This window comes from Notothenia rossii (assembly GCF_949606895.1).
Source record: "Notothenia rossii genome assembly, chromosome: 5".
Classification (NCBI taxonomy): domain Eukaryota; kingdom Metazoa; phylum Chordata; class Actinopteri; order Perciformes; family Nototheniidae; genus Notothenia; species Notothenia rossii.
Window position 1 is genome coordinate 88,027,461 of NC_136903.1, and position 17,306 is coordinate 88,044,766.

The 17,306-nt window shown below is 40.5% G+C and overlaps 1 protein-coding gene across 3 annotated transcripts in view; it reads right to left on the bottom strand.

Annotated features, from left to right (window-relative positions):
- sox13 (SRY-box transcription factor 13) overlaps positions 1 to 17,306 on the bottom strand; it is a 61,531-nt gene that overhangs the window by 12,051 nt on the left and 32,174 nt on the right. Inside the window, exons 2-9 of one of the 3 annotated variants that reach the window (XM_079683096.1) lie at positions 16,657 to 16,873; positions 15,522 to 15,624; positions 13,636 to 13,722; positions 10,948 to 11,120; positions 9,103 to 9,171; positions 8,882 to 8,993; positions 6,260 to 6,333; positions 4,856 to 5,012 (exon numbers count right to left, since the gene is read on the bottom strand). In XM_079683096.1, coding sequence (XP_079539222.1) covers positions 4,856 to 5,012; positions 6,260 to 6,333; positions 8,882 to 8,993; positions 9,103 to 9,171; positions 10,948 to 11,120; positions 13,636 to 13,722; positions 15,522 to 15,624; positions 16,657 to 16,872 — 991 coding nt within the window. In that variant the 5' untranslated portion in view covers position 16,873. Of the gene's footprint in view, positions 1 to 4,855; positions 5,013 to 6,259; positions 6,337 to 8,881; positions 8,997 to 9,102; positions 9,172 to 10,947; positions 11,121 to 13,635; positions 13,723 to 15,521; positions 15,625 to 16,656; positions 16,874 to 17,306 lie in introns of all 3 variants that reach the window. The other 2 variants (XM_079683095.1, XM_079683094.1) reach the window with 2 other exon arrangements.

Below are 17,306 nucleotides of genomic sequence, written 5' to 3' on the forward strand. Positions count from 1 at the left end.
GTTTCCTCAGTATATACATCCTGCTAGGACAGGGGTGGGCAATTATTTTTTCCATGGGGCCACATGAGAAACAAAAAATATTGTGGAGGGCCGGGCCAAAAGGCTGAACTCAATTCTGCATAATATTAATTGTATTTCTTTATAAAAAGCAGTAAATAGCATTGTTTTGACAAGCTGGTAAGAGTATATGTTATAGTTGAGCAATGAAAAAGTGAGGTTGCCTTACAAAAAATGTAATTTATTCAATCAAATTTCCCAAAACAATGGTAAACAAAATGTGAACGTTTTTCACCATTTCTGACTCATATTAGTGAACATTTTCAGTCGCATTCACTACAAAACACATTTTGAGTTTCATATACTGTTGGAAAGTTGTGTAAAGGTTCTTAGCATTCTTAAGACATCACAACATTGTCTTTGTGCTCCAAACATTCAGCAAGATACATCATATTGAACTGTCACTGAACATCACTGAACTGTGATTTTGAGAAAAGGCTTCCAAAGAAAGTGTCCCAGTTCACTGCTAGTTGGTTCCTTTACATGCCTACATTTGTAGTCTAACCACCTCATTTGGTGTTTTTAAGTTCTTTTTTCTTGTTCAGTGAGAGAAATCTAGTCTCTGCTGGGCTTTAACGAGTGCATCGAAGTCAGGTTGAATGTCTGAGGTGGAGATGCGAAGCACAGCTGACAGATGATCATCAGTGAGAGAGGATCTATACCTGGATTTCATAAACTTCATCTTTGAAAATGTTTGTTCACATATGTAGGTAGAGCCAAAGAGAACCAACATCTTCTGAGCATGTCTCCTCATGTTTGGAAAGTTCTCCTCCTCGAGAGAAGAGTAGAAATCCAGCAGAGATCCTGACTTAAAGCGCTCTGCCAGTACTGCATCAGACTGCAGGTCAATGAGTTCCAGCTGAACATCACTGGGTGCATTATCCATACTGCAGGTAAAGGGAGAGGAAATCATGAGCATTTCATCCTCGATTGTTCGGAGATCTTCAAATCGCCTTGAAAACTCACCATGCAATGCTCCTAACATGGATGAGTACCTGCGGAGGTGATCAGCTGATGGTGTGACTTCTTTCAGGGTTTGCATGTGAGTGAGAGTGTTGCTCTCCAGTTGGCTTGAAAGAAACTGCATCTTTCTCATGAAAGCCTTCACCAGGCTGTGCATTTCATGAACAAAAAGGCCCTTGCCTTGCAGTTTGGTGTTCAGTTCATTCATCAGTGCAGTCACATCAACAGCAAATGCAAAATCTGCCATCCAGTCCTCGTCTGAGAGCTCTGGGATGTCTTTGCCTTTCTTCTCACAAAACTCTTGAATCTCTGCTTTCAGGTCCCAAACTCTTTTTAGCACTTTGCCCAGGCTGAGCCATCTGACAGCTGTGTGGTAGCCGATGTCACTATGCTCAGTCTCATGCTCCTCCAAAAGTGCAACAAACTGTCTGTGATTCAATGCCCGTGCCCTGATGAAGTTTACTATTTTAGTAACAACATCAATAACATGGTGAATTTTTAGCACTGACTTGCACAACACATGTTGGTGTATAATACAATGCAAAAATACAAATTTCTGATCTGCGTCGATTTCAGTCACTTTATCTTGCATACGTTTCAAAAGTCCAACATTTTTACCTGTAAGATTTGGACAACCGTCTGTTGTGACACCTGCCAGTCTGTCCCATTTCAGTCCCAGCGTGTCCATGCACGCATTTACCTCCGTGAACAGATCGCTCCCTGTCGTCGTCCCTTTCATCGGCCGCATTGCTGCCAGCTCCTCCGTAATCTTGAAGTCCGGCGTTATCCCACGGACAAATACGAGTAACTGCGCTGTGTCGCGGACATCACAGCTCTCGTCCAAAGCCAAGGAGATAAAGTCAAAACTTGCCACTTCATGTTGCAGCTGAAGCTCCAGATTCCCCGCAATGTCCTCGATCCTTCTCGTCACGGTTCGACTGGATAGCGGGACTTGCTCAAAGGCTTCTTTTTTTTCAGGGCATATTAGTGCTGCAGAGTCCACTAAGCACTCTTTGACAAACTCCCCCTCTGAGAATGGCTTACTGTGTTTAGCTATTTTGTGGGATATCACGAAGCTGGTCTTGGTTGCTGCATCCTTGGTTGTGTGAAGCTTGGTAAAAAAGCGTTGCTGCTTTTGCAGCTTAGCTAGCAAAGCGTTCGATGTGCGCGCCCTTTCAGCATCAGTCAAGTTTTTGTATTTCTCCGCGTGTTTCGTCTCGTAATGCCGACTCAAATTGTAGTCCTTGAACACGGCGATCTGCTCCCCGCAAACTAAACACACGGCTTTACCTCCGACTTCAGTAAATAAATACTTAGCAGTCCAATTTTTGTTGAAAACCCTACATTCGGCATCTACCTTTCTTTTTTTAGCATCAGCTGACATTTTTGAGCGCTAAAGTCGTCTTGTGACAATTATTCAATAACGCGCACGTCTTGATTTGACGTATTGCGTCATTATGTACGTGAATAAAAAACAACTTCAAAATAAAAGCATTGCAGCTTTAGTCAATGCATGAGGTAAAATTAGAAAATATGTTTATTTTGTAATTTCCAATTAACCTTACACGGGCCGGTCAGAGTCAACCAAAGGGCCGTATGTGGCCCGGGGGCCGTACAGTGCCCAGGTCTGTGCTAGGAGGTGAACTAATGAAGCTCAGCGTAAGTTCAACCAGGAAGACCGTCTTCACTCTTCATTTACTATTCTCTATCCTCTCAATAAGTGATCAGGGGCGTCACTCTCCAGCTTAACCAATCACTTCGCTCTATTCCCAAGAGCCTATCATAGCGCTCCGCTAACCCTTTTAAGTCTGCTCTCCCTCCTCTGACAGCTGTCATTTCAGGTGACTCTACGCAACCCTCCTCCCCCCCTTTTCACCTCCCGTCCCTCTGAATCCAGGGTCAAGCTAAGCCCCTCCCCTTCACAACGAACTCAACTATCCATTCACCACCAGGGTCTAGACCCCGGGGGATTTTCATCGGATCGGTTCTCCCCTCCCGATTGATACTTCCCGCACAACAGAGCCTAATCGCCAAAATCACCATTACATTAATTTGTGTATCTCTGCCCTTCTCGTCCCTCCTGATTGAACTGCTGATGTGGTTGATAGCGCTCATTAAAAGGGGGCCATGACATGTCTCCATGCTTTAATGTCCAAAAAGCTCTTCTCATACTGCCTGTGCTGCAGCACCTCTTTTCACCCTCTGTCTGAAACCAGAGCCCAGTCTGCTCTGATTGGCTAGCTGGCCGGCTCGGTTGCGATTGGTCAACCGCTTAGAGATGTCCCGCCCCCTTAGCTTATCACATACTAGTTGTTCTATAATAATGGTATCAGCATGAAGGAGACCCTGTTACTGTGACAAACCAGAAACACAGAGGGTGTCTCAAGCATTGCATTTATTTTACTTTTTAAGTTTCTCATTTGGTTTTGAAAGCCTTGAATGACCTTGATTCACCAAACATACGTTCATGTTGCAGCCAGATCAATAAGGTCCTCCACTGCTTTCCCTTTACATGTTCCTGATGTGTCCCATAACGGCGTCAGTGAGTGTCTTCTCTTGTTTTGCTCCGTGAACTGTGGAACTCACCACCTCTGGGTGTTAGAAAGCTAAGATCGCTTTGTATTTTTAAAAGAAACATAAGAACCTATTTGGAGTGATGCTGTAGTTGTATTTTTTTTATTTTTTTATTTAACACTTATCTATTGACTTGTGTTTGTAGAATTTTGTAACATTTTATTATTTTTGGTAGTTTATTTCTGGGGTTTTCCCGCTTTTTCCAATGAAGCATATGCATGTTTTATGAAAGGTCGTTGAGGAGGTTAGTGTGTGTGAACCACTACATGAATTTAATACCTTTAGTTACTTCACAGATCTGGATGAATGATGTGAAATATAATCAAGTGTTAAATCAGACTTTAGTTCCACCTGGAGTAAATCCACAAGCTACCCTGCAGTATACAAAGTCATTCAAACTAGCTGCACCTTTACCAGCTTTGAGAACACTTTCATGATCAATCATTATAAAACATATCATATCTATTATTCTGAAATGGACCAATCTGCACAATGACTACTTTTACTGTTTCTACTTTCACTAGATTTTGATGAGAACACTTTTCTACTTTCACTTGAGGAACATTTTGAATGCAGGACTTTTACTGTAACAGAGTATTCCTACACTCTGGTACTTTTACTTTTACTGAAGGACAAGATCTGATTACTTCTACTTTTCCTCAAATACAAGATCTGAGTACTTCTACTTTTACTCAAGGACAAGATCTGATTACTTCTACTTTTCCTCAAATACAAGATCTGAGTACTTCTACTTTTACTCAAGAACAAGATCTGAGTACATCTACTTTTACTCAAGTACAAGATCTGAGTACTTCTACTTTTACTCAAGAACAAGATCTGAGTACTTCTACTTTAATCAAGTACAAGATCTGTGTACTTCTACTTTTACTCAAGTACAAGATCTGTGTACTTCTACTTTTACTCAATTACAAGATCTGAGTACTTCTACTTTTACTCAAACACAAGATCTGAGTACTTCTACTTTTACTCAAGTACAAGATCTGAGTACTTCTACTTTTACTCAAGTACAAGATCTGTGTACTTCTACTTTTACTCAAGTACAAGATCTGAGTACTTCTAATTTTACTCAAGAACAAGATCTGAGTACTTCTACTTTAACTCAAGAACAAGATCTGAGTACTTCTACTTTTACTCAAGAACAAGATCTGAGTACTTCTACTTTTACTCAAGAACAAGATCTGAGTACTTCTACTTTTACTCAAGAACAAGATCTGAGTACTTCTTCCAGAGTTCAACTCACTGAGTGTGGTTCGTTGGGGGCTTCTGGTCGTTTCTCTCTGGACGTCTCGGTGCCGGTACGCTCCGTGCAGCCCCAGCTCCAGACCAAGTGGACTCTGGGTTTTCCCCAGATCATGACCCTTGGGCTTGGAGGTCAGGTTCAAGGGCTGACTGGCTTCCTGCACACACACACACACACACGGCAGATGAGCAGGGGTTGGGCCACACACACACACATTCAGAGGCAACCGCAAAGGGCAAGGGTGTGCACGTATTCCGGTTTTGCACGGCAGATTTGGCATGTCGGAGCACATCTGTCACACCTTTGTAGAATCTCCTGCTCTTTTGTCTTCACACTCACATCATCCTTTTGTTTATCTAAGCCCTGTTGGTCTATCTCTGCTTGAGAACCAGCCGTGCAAATACAGTTCACACACACACACACATCTATACCACACACATTCGAACAAAGGGTGCGGTGCGTTCGTAAAGCTTTTTTCAGCCTCACACATACCATAAAAATACATTAGCTGATTAATCTGAAGACACACACACACACACACACACACACACACACACACACACACACACACACACACACACACACACACACACACACACACACACACACACACACACACACACACACACACACACACACACACACACACACACACACACACACACACACACACACACACACACACACACACACACACACACACACACACACACACACACACACACACACACACACACACACACACACACACACACACACACACACACACACACTTGGGGAGTACATATCTACATACTGAAAATATTAGTGATATGTGATATAAGGTGTGTGTGAAGCGATAGTCAGAGGAAGAAACTAATAACCGACTTGCCTTACTCCTTCTATAACACACACACACACACACACACACACACACACACACACACACACACACACACACACACACACACACACACACACACACACACACACACACACACACACACACACACACACACACACACACACACACACACACACACACACACACACACACACACACACACACACACACACACACACACACACACACACACACACACACACACACACACACACACACACACACACACACACACACACAGTTGGGGAGTACATATCTACATACTGAAAATATTAGTGATATGTAGAATAATACTTTCATGCTGTTGATTTTGATTGGTTGTCTTGTTTGAATTAGCAATGCCCGTCGCCTGGCAATCAAATCAATGCAACCAAAATGCGTAACTCAACAATTAACAAAACTGTGCAGTGTATAGTTTGTTTACCAAACTTAGATTACATTTGTAATAGATTAACTAGTCAATAATGATGAGTCTATTCCTTTGTGATGAACATTCAAAAGGCTGACACACAACACTGTACCTGTCGGAAGGAACCACTGCTCCTCTTGGCGGGGGGGGCGTGAGGGTTTGGCAGCAGCTGCATGGGATAGTCCACTGCTGGAGGAGGTCAAAAAGTGATGTATGAAAAACAAGAACACTCCAACAGCTGTGAGGTTACTCTGATATGATTGAAGTACCATCAAGTGTCTGTTAACACTTGCTAGCTAACGGTAAGTGATTGTAAAACTAATATAACTGATAAAAACGGACAGATAAATCATTATTTTCATGTATTTTCATTTAGATTATTAGTTATTCAACACCAAAAGGGATATTCGATTTATTTTGAATAGCGTAATCTACTGTTTCGTAATGATAGGCGAGTTTGTTATTGAAAATATGAACGCCGCTTCCGGTAACACGGCAACAAAAGAGGCAGAAATGATGATGGCCGCTCTTTGTTCCTAAAGCTAACTGTCTGTTATTCCCCTGCACTCGCTATATGCTGTCTAGCTTTCTCTCTATAGTATATCCCCTTTAAACTTAATATACTTTGACCTTATGTACAACATAATAACAAGGCACATTGAAAGGAAGAAAGGAAATGTGTAAGTGACATGCCACATTTTGGAGATTTAGTCTCGACTCACATGAGTGGTACTTAAGGATGGGGGTTGTTTTGGGTTCATTTGTTCAATGGAACATGATTTATTTCAAAAACATGAAGTCCCTACTGGAGTAGATCATGTTTTAGTGGTGTCCTTAACCCTAACCCTATCCTAAGGTGTGTGTGAAGCGATAGTCAGATGAAGAAACTAATAACCGACTTGCCTTACTCCTCACACACACACACACACACACACACACACACACACACACACACACACACACACACACACACACACACACACACACACACACACACACACACACACACACACACACACACACACACACACACACACACACACACACACACACACACACACACACACACACACACACACACACACACACACACACACACACACACACACACACACACACACACACACACACACACACACACACACACACACACACTAAAGAGTGGCCTTGTGTCTTTTAGGTTTGAAAAGATATAGACTAGAGAAGGTCAGCCTCGAGCGAAGCTTTTAAGACGGAGAAACAATGGCTGCACAAAGCTGTTAACTGAGAGTGTGTGAAAGCTACTTTCAACCGTATTGTTCTACATTTATGGCTGATGGCTTTCATTTTCCTTTCAAGTAGACCTTGAGTTGAAGTGCGTTTACGTTTCTTAAAAAACACTTTGCAAGACGAGATGGAAACTTTCAGATCTGGCGACTTTTTGCCACGAAGTTTCAGGCGTTAAAAGCACAGTCTTTGCAGTGTTCATTCTGTCTCACAGCAGAGAGTGTAATCACTTTAATAAAGATGAATTGGATCTTGCAATTGTACAGAGCTTTGGCAATACTGCATGTAATGATGGTCATGCTAATAAAGGTATTTGAATTGAATTGAATTGTAAGAACAGCTTTAAAAACAGAACTGAAGAAACCCAAAGTTCAAAGAACTAGTGGAGAGAAGCCTTTGATATATAACATGTAATACATCACATTATTAAGCCCTTTATGAATTGCAATACATATGTTTTATGATGCTTAATTTATATTTTTATAAAGACAATTCGACCAAACAAAAAAGGTAAAACTTAATCAGAAGGGCAACACTCAGACATAGTTATCTTGTAGTTCATATTTATTTTTAAAAGACATGGAAACGTCTTCTGATGTTGGACGTTTCGGTCCAGTATCTGACAGATTTTCAGACCATTTGGGTTTCAGGAACATTGGCATGGTACCAAAACTAGTACCAAATGATAAGAGCCATTAACAAGCATTACCTTTTTGCAGGCACCCAGTGTGTCCCAACCGGAGAGGGGAAGTAGTGGAGTACAAATACTTTGTTACTGTACTTAAGTACATTTTTCTGGTATCAGTACTTTACTCCACTACTTATTTCTCTGACAACTTTTTACTTTTACTTCTCACATGTTGAACACAAATACCTGTACTTTCTACTTCTTACATGTTGAACACAAATACCTGTACTTTCTACTTCTTACATGTTGAACACAAATACCTGTACTTTCTACTTCTCACATGTTGAACTCAAATATCTGTACTTTCTACTTCTCACATTTTCCAAACAGGCTGGTTCCTTTAGTCTGAATGTGTGTTTGGTGGCGTGGTCATTATTATTTAGAGTCATTGCGTGCCTATTGATTTGAACACGATCCGTGTATCCATCATTTCCTGGTCTTCTCTAAAGAAGAGGGACCAATGGAAACGTTGTCATGTTGCCGTTGTTCAGCATGGAAACATTCATTAGCTAACAATAACATTATTGTTCTATTAATATAAAGGGAGGTCAGGTACTCTTTAAAACAGCTGCTAGTTATGGGTACTTTTTACTGAAGTACATTTCAAAGCCTCTTTACTTTGACTTGAGTAAAGAAGTTTAGTCAGTACTTCTACTTTTACCAGAGTATTTTTAAACACGAGTATCTGTACTTCTACTTGAGTAAAGGATGTGTGTACTTTTGCCATCTCTGGTCCCAACTCAACTTTTCCCAAGACTTGAACTTCCCCAAAAGACTGACCTGGTTTGCAGGGGATTGGCTGCAGAGGTAAAGTCATCTGTTGGTCAGAGGAGACCTGGAGGGACTGTGCGTTGGGGTGGAAAGCCGGGATCATCACGTAGGGCATGTTCACCTGCTGGGACGAGGCAGAACAGATACACCTCATCTCATTGGTCTGAAACTGTTGTAATTGAACATCCCATATCTGTGCTGCTGGTAGGTGAACATGTCTGAAGGCTGACCTGGATCTGCTGCTGAAGAAGGTTGATCTTGTGCTGCTGCTGGATCAGCTGCTGCTGCTGCTTGGCGATCTGAGACACAAGACACATGGTCATTATCACACAGATCACGTGCTGTATGTATGTGGCAAACACACACAATTTCAAAAAGTGGAGGGGACCATGATCCAATGACAACCCACCAAATGCAATGCATGAATTGTATCCTGTATTCTTCGACCCCTAACCCATCACAGCCCCCCTGCTTCCTCTCCAAATGCTATTTATTTCATCTTTACTTTATTTTTTGCCCTTCTTGTTTGCTTGTTTGTTTGTTTGTTTGTTTGTTCATCATGTACAGCGGCCTTGGGTCCCTTGAAAGGCGCTATAAAAATGTAATCTATTATTATATCAAATGTACAAACTCTATTATTTTGTACATTGACACTATAATTACAAAATATGTGAAATTAACATGCATTGTTATACAATTCATAACGAAGAACTGGATAAGTGATGACGATGCAATAAAGTAGAATTTCCCCAAGAATCTGACAAATGTAGTTATTTAAATTGTCCTTTTTCTTACATTACATATTTTGTTCTTCTGACAAGCTTTGACTGATCTTACACCATTAGCATTCTAAGTTGACCCAGTGTTTACCTTTTTGACAACAGAAACTTACTAAATGGGTTCATACACTTTTTTACCAATGATTTTCCGTGACCTCTCCATGACCTTTACCTCATTTTCCATGACCAAAGAAATGACTCTTTCTCAGCGGTACCACTGAAAATGGTTTATTATTCAAATAAGGTCTGCATATGAAACATGTTGTGCCAATCTAAAACAAATAACGTAGATGAAATAGTAGGCTCCTACAGACTAAAGCCACTGTAGACAAGAGGGCGTGATTGTAAACATCTCATCAGCAAAATACCTCGTCAGTTAAATGCCATTCTACATTTCATTACTACAGTATGTGTTATCATTATAGTATTAATATTTTGGCGGTTAGATAAAATATAAATTATATTTGATGCAACTTTATTTATATTTCCATGACTTTTCCAAAGCTTTGGGGCAAATATTGTTTTCCATAACTTTTCCAGGGCCTGGAATTAGCATTTTGAATTTCCATGACTTTTCCATGACCGTAAGAACCGTGTATATAATACTTTCTATATTCTACATTTATACTGAAAGGACAATACAAGCAAAAATGCACGCATGTTTTAGAATTTATTTTATAACATCAAACAGTAAAGTCCATTGGAGTAAAATGTTGCAAAGGAGCTGAACTGCACCAAAAATCTAATTTACAGATAATTACAGTCAAAAATAGCTACATATTATGTGTATCTGCCAAGCATTTACTGATCAGACACCATTAATATTATACGTGAAGCTAGTTTTGACCTTTTTGACCTCATAAACCTTTCCAGAAAATTCTTAGAAAGTCAATATGCCTCAGGACTGCAGATGGAAATGATCTATTAGCTAAAATCTGGCATAAAAAACCTCTTCTCTTTTCTGAGATTATTGTATTTCTATGCAGGATCCTTGTTCAAATAAATACTTGAAAGTTAAAAATCACTTTGGATTAGTCCCTGATTTGGATTTTTGGCTTTTGGATGTCGTTTTGAAACTCAACCCTCCAGAAGCCTAGATTTGTTATTTGTCTTAACTTGTAAATGCACCTGTCTTCTGTGTATCTGTGACACTGTACTTGTATGCACTTGTTTTTCTAACTCCTACATCACTAAGTACAAAATAAAAACTTTGTCCCACTTTTGAATGTTTGTCTTTTGTTGTTTCAAAACTCAATCCTCCAGAAGCCTATATGTCTGTAGTTGTGTGACTGTCACCTGTTCCTGCTGTTGTCGAGCCAGCTCCATCTGCTGCTGCTGTTTCTCCAGCAGCAGGGCGGCCATGTTCCTCTGCTCAGAGTGCGCTCCCAGGAGCTGCTCCCTCAGACCGCTCAGCTGGTTGATCATCATCAGCAACTGGAGCTCCTTCTCTGCCAGAGCCTCGGGGGTACCTGGGGGAAAGGGGGAAAGGTCATAGGGTCAGCTGGACTCCAAAAAGAGCAAAAAACACACACAATTATTACATTTGAAAAAAAAAGAATAACTAGAGGGGGGGACATATAGACTTAGTCAGGCGGTGGGACTTTCAATGAAGTCAAATATGATATAAAAGGCTGCCATCTCCCATAAAACGTCTTCTTTCCTTTCAATTTGTACCTGATCTTTTCAAATGTTAGGAAGTTCATAACATCCTGCAGACATTGAGAGGTGCATGGGGCTCCATCAGATTTCCACCGGAGCAGAAATGGGGCAAAGCCTGCGAGCTAGTTCAGGCAGTCAACTCGAGCACTTATGCTGCATTCATGCATAACGCCCCTTGCCACTCTACAACCAACCAAACAGAGTCTCCTTAATAAGCCACTCTATTGAACCTGCCAGATCTCTCTCTATGCATCGCTTGCTGCTGCTGTTGCTGCAGCTACTTCCACGTCGCTGCTGCTCGCTGCCCCACCACCACCCCAGCTTCCACCTGTAGGCTCGGGGGTTAGTTATTGTTAGTTACTGTGGAGTGATGAGGCCTGAACCTAGACGCCAAACTCAACTATATGCTGCTTCTAATAAACATGTTAAAGAAACACGTGAGTTGTCTGACTGAAGTAGCCTTCTAGCTAACAATGAAGTAAATGCTAAAGTGGCTAACTGATTTGAGGTACAGTCTTGCGGGTCACCAAATACTGCAATAAAGGGGCACATTTTAATTTGTATCTTAAATATTTTAGACGTAGTGTCAAAATAGCCCTGCAAAAAATGGATTAACTTTGGACATGAGTAGAACATGTGACTTGGGTGACATGGATGAGCTGGAGTACTCTTTATCAAATTCAGGAAGGACACTTGGCAGTGGCGGTTATAGACCAATTTTAATGGGGGGGGCAGTTATTTCATGAGAGGGGCATAATAAAAGTGGGTTAAAAAGACAGTATCATTTCTGCTATTTATTTGATTTTTTTACATTATTATTTGCCCCTGAATGCCTCTGAATGTAAATTACATTCAGAGAAACCTTTATAACACAATATTGTATCTGTGTATTTGTTCTATGTCCTATATTCATGTTGCACTGTGGGAGGAGCCTGTGACTTCAGTGTTCAATTGCCATATCTACACTGTAGCTAATGTGCACATGACAATAAAGTCTTGAATCTTAAATCAAAAGAAAAGAGAAAAAACCCAAAAAGCATAATAGGGTCTTAACTATTACATGACATGACATTTCACTTGTTAGACACTTTTATCCAAAGTGACTAACATACTCAATACTGTGGGCAATCTCCACAGGAGCGATTTGGGGTGAAGTGTCTCAGGGACACAACGACATGCTTACTGCAGTGGGGTTTGAACCTGTGCTCCGCTGATCCCAACAGCAACGCACTAATCCACTGAGCCACACACCTCCCTCCACTATGTATTGAGAAAATAAGATCCTGCAAACTGCTCTCGCTCAACAACACAATGTATTGTCCATACCGTTCTTTGCGTATTACAGGAGTATTCAAATACTCTGAAGTACGTCGGGGCTAATCGTTAATATGACCAATACATTGGGATGCAGAGAATTGTGCTTGATTTCACTTTTTTTATTTTATTATACTCACAACGGCAAACGGCATATTTGGATGAGTGAAGAAGAAGATTCAGATTCAACTTATTGTCATTACGTAGTACAGGTACTATGTAACGAAACGGTTTCTCTGCATTTGACCCATCCTAGTGTTAGGAGCAGTGTGCTGCCATTATGTACGGTGCCCTGGGAGCAGTGTAGGGAACGGTGCCTTGCTCAGGGACACCTCGGTAGCACTTGGTCTTTCCGGCACTTGAACTGGTGACCTTCCAAGGTTCCTCCCAAGCCAAGTCCCTATGGACTTCGCCACTACCGCCACATCTCCTTCTGAATTCATAATGCATGAAAATGTATTTTTCTGACACGAATATTTTGAGTTTTGGTCGTTTTAAGACACAAAAGAGCAGATATTTCCTTCAGTTTGAACTTTGTCCATACTGTAATGTATTCTCATTCCAACAAGAGGGACAGATCTTTATTTTATGCCAATATGTTTTTTAGCACCTACCAAAACGACAAGCAACGAGAAAACAGAGAGGAATAATAGAGATTAATAGATCCTGAGATAACAGCACCAAACACACATTAGAGGCAAGTGTGGTCACAGCAGATAATTACACGATGACAACTCGGTCTGTCTGAGTGTCAGTTTAAAAGCCATTGATAACATCTATCATTTGCTTAGTCAAATCCTCCCGTGTCTGTCTGTCTAGATGTGACTCATATTTTCATATTCCCCCCCAACTTATCCTTATTTTCCAAGGAACACCGCACGGTAACTTATAAAATGTGTTTCATGTGTTATTCAGTTAACAAAGCATATGAGGGTCATAGCGGGAAATAGATATTTGGACAATAGTAGAATTTTGTAAATAGAGGAATGTTAGTGGTGTTTGAAAACTGACCTTTCAGTTGTCCTGCTCCCACTGAGCTTTTATCCAGAAGTTTCTCCTTCCAGTCAGCATTCAGCAGCTTCTCAATGGTCGGCATTACTGTTAACAGGACACAACAGGTTACACTAGAAAAATACATTCTGTCAAAAGAATCCATCTGACACCAAGCTTCTTTCTCAGCCTCTCTGCTGCCTTTCTAATGGCATTGATTGAAGAAGACTTTTGAGGTGGCGAAGGGCAGAGTTTGTTTGTGCTTCTGGGAGAACTTTGAGTGTTTGAGTGGATCAATATTTGGACAGAGAACAATCCAAGGTCAGCTAGTGGAGAGAATTTAAGAACATTTTAAGGCGGGGAGTGTGGGCTGGTGAAAGACTCGAGGGCACGGAGACTTTCGGGAGCATCTCAGAGAGCATTTTACTCCACATGTGAGGGATTGAACAAAATCTGTAGAAACTTAAATACATAAAAACCTGATCCCCCTCCTCCCAGACCTATTCATGAACCAAAACAACACCCTCGCTTTGCTAGACAAACTGTCGCATCTACGCATCGATTTTCAGCAGACTGCATTGTTTAATGTTGAATGGCAGCAGAATATAGTGCACTTAAGACATGGAGTCGTCAAAGTGTGGTCGGTTATAAAAAAAAAATGGCATAGACTTGTGTGCGTGAGTGAGTGAGAGAGAAAGACTCCTATAAAAGGGAAATAAAACGGAGAAGCAGAGAGGAGACAAATGGTGGAGGTGTACTGATACCAATCTGTTTTAAATTCAGGTGAATGGGGAATACATGTTGAGGTGAGATAAGTGCAGATCAGAAGACAAGTCAGTCTCTCACGTTACTGAGTGCTGCAGGAACAACATGTTTTAACACATTGTGCATAACTGCAGTGCTGCATAATTAATATTAAAGGCACTAAGTGGGACGGATTGGAAATGTCCAACTTTTGTAATACTTCTCTACTACTCCATTGCAGAGGAAGCACCCAAAAATGATTTTACACCGAAATAATTGACTGCACCAAATTTCACGAGATAGCCTCAACTTATATTTAAATGTAATATTATTTAATATATCCATAACCTCATAAGTGGAAATGTCCTTAAATATCTGACTTTTTATGAGATGTGATGTGTTTGTTTTAGCTCGCTAACCTGTTAGCCTCGATGATTTCTGAACGCCGACATTTTGTTGACTAGCAGCAGTGTTCTCATGACTCAACCATCAAGCGAATCATTTAAAAAAACTTCCTATAAGATTAACACTTTCATTTGAAGGCGACAAAACTACAGCAAGGCTACAGTTAGCACTACAGCCACACTAGGACCTGTGTGAGTAGTGCTAAATGCTAACGTCTACATGCTAACATGCTTCTGATGACAATGCTAACAGTCCAGCTGCATATTTGTAGGTATTTGTGGGGCTAAAAGCAAAATTAGCGGATAAACAAATTCAAATGTATTCTCCAGGTTTTTCACACGATCCATTCAATTTCCATGACATTTCACAAAAAACAATAATGTCAACCTGCCGGGTGCACTTGAGGAAAGAGAAATTGCAATGTGAGGACCTTGACTGCCTGAACCAAATTTCATTGAGATTCATTCAATAGTTAATCAACATATTCAAGCCATTCGTAAAACAGAACCAAAAGATGTTCAACCATTTACCCTTTGGTATCAATATTTTTTTTAATTAATTTAAAATAACAAATCAGTAGTTAATAAGGCAAGATAGAAAATAGTTTTTCACTGTGACGGTACTGGGGATATTTTATATACACAAGTTCAATCCATTAAATTCTTTTGTCAATCTAAATGTGATTACTTGGCAGCTCTTTCAGCACTAGTCAGTGACAAACTGAACTTATATAGACTATTTTAAGAGTTTTGACATACCTTCCTTGAAGCTGGAGTGTCCCTCAGCTCTACCATGTGTCCTGGCTTCCTTCAGTCCCAGTGGGCTCAGCCTGTGAGGCAGCTCTTTACCTGGAGAGCCCTCCTGTTGGTGCAAAGAAAGGGAACATCAGAGCAGAATTCTTATTCTTTATTAGGATCCCCATTAGCATGAGCATTGAACAACGGTTATTTTGTGTTTTTTTTAAATTATTGAATGTTCTTGTATTTGAATGTGTTATTTTATACCTCGGGACTGTGGGAAACAGTAGTTAGATGTTTCTGTGTGTACAAACATGTTTTGAGATTGACAATAAAGTTGACTTTGACTTGACTGACTTTGACTTTTGACTATTCTTCCCGGGGTCCTCACACACACAAAACATACATAAAACAAAACAAAACAACTCATAATTTCAAGCAATTTACAGTGCTATATGAAAACTAAAATGGTCATCCAATTTTAGCCATCATAAGGCCAAAAAAAAAAAAAAAGTTTACATAATAATACACAATACCACAGGCATAGCTCAAGTTTAACGCGGAATACTTGTTTATATTTCATATTTTTTAAAACACAGATACAGAACTATTTTAAGAGAACTATAATACCATCAAAAAATATAAAAAATATCGTGAAATATATAATTAATTACATAGAAATAAAATGGAATAAAATATGGAATACAATTCGGCAGTAATAAAAAAAAGAAAACATCTTAAAAACGTCCAACAACCTTTCTCCCTTTCTTATGTCTTTTGCTCTCTCCGGTACAGGTTAGCTCTGAGTGTTAGCCATGCTAATGTAAACACAGACCATATTACGTCTAAAGCAGTCGGGCATTGTTTCTGAAAGCGACGTTTCTGATTGGCCCGTGGGTCCACATTTCAGATATTACGTCATATCGGACGCAAATCTGGATCAGCTCCGTTGTTCCCCCGTTTTTAGAGATTTGGGTACGGAGGGAAAGAGAGAGGGTTTTATTTTCTGACGCTGCGTGAGTTCCCTGACACACCGGGGACACAGATTCATTTATAAAACACATTAAAAAGTGCATTTTGCATGACAGCTGACCTTTAAATCCGTAAAACTTCCAATAACCTTTTCTTTCTGTTATGTCTTTTGCAATATTCTTACCGAGGGGGAGCGGGAGAGCGGTGGCGTCAATTGGCGGGCTTCCAGTGGATGATTTCCTGACCAATCACGTGACGGAGACCTCTTGGGAGGCTCAGCATTGGTAATGACTCCAACTCCTCCGCAGGACTCCTCTTGTTCTACTTTGACTCCGACACAGGCCATGTTGACATCCCCACCTGAGAGGAGGTGCAATGCTTTAGGGCTTGGCTCAACCATTCTGTTGAAGGAAAACACAAAAAACTGGATGTCATTTGGGTGTGGCGAGGCGAGGGCACTTCCCATGCCAATTTAGATTTTGGTAGTTGATGTAATTACAGCAAAGAACAGAGATTGAGACCAGAACGGCAACTATTCAGAGTGAACAAGTTAAAACAGCTATGGGTAATGAGCTGGTTGACTCAGTGGAGGGAACCGTCACAATACTTAAACCCAACATAATTGTCATCCTCTAGGGACAATGAATACATGTACATAATACAACCACAACCCATCATAGCAGTTAGTAGATCATACAATAATGACTAAATTGGATGACTGACCAAATGAGAAACTGACAAGCAATTTTATAGCGTGGATAAAAATGTAGCCATTATGTCAGCCATGTTTGCTATCAACTGGTCCATAAGGAGGCACAATTCAGACGGCTATAA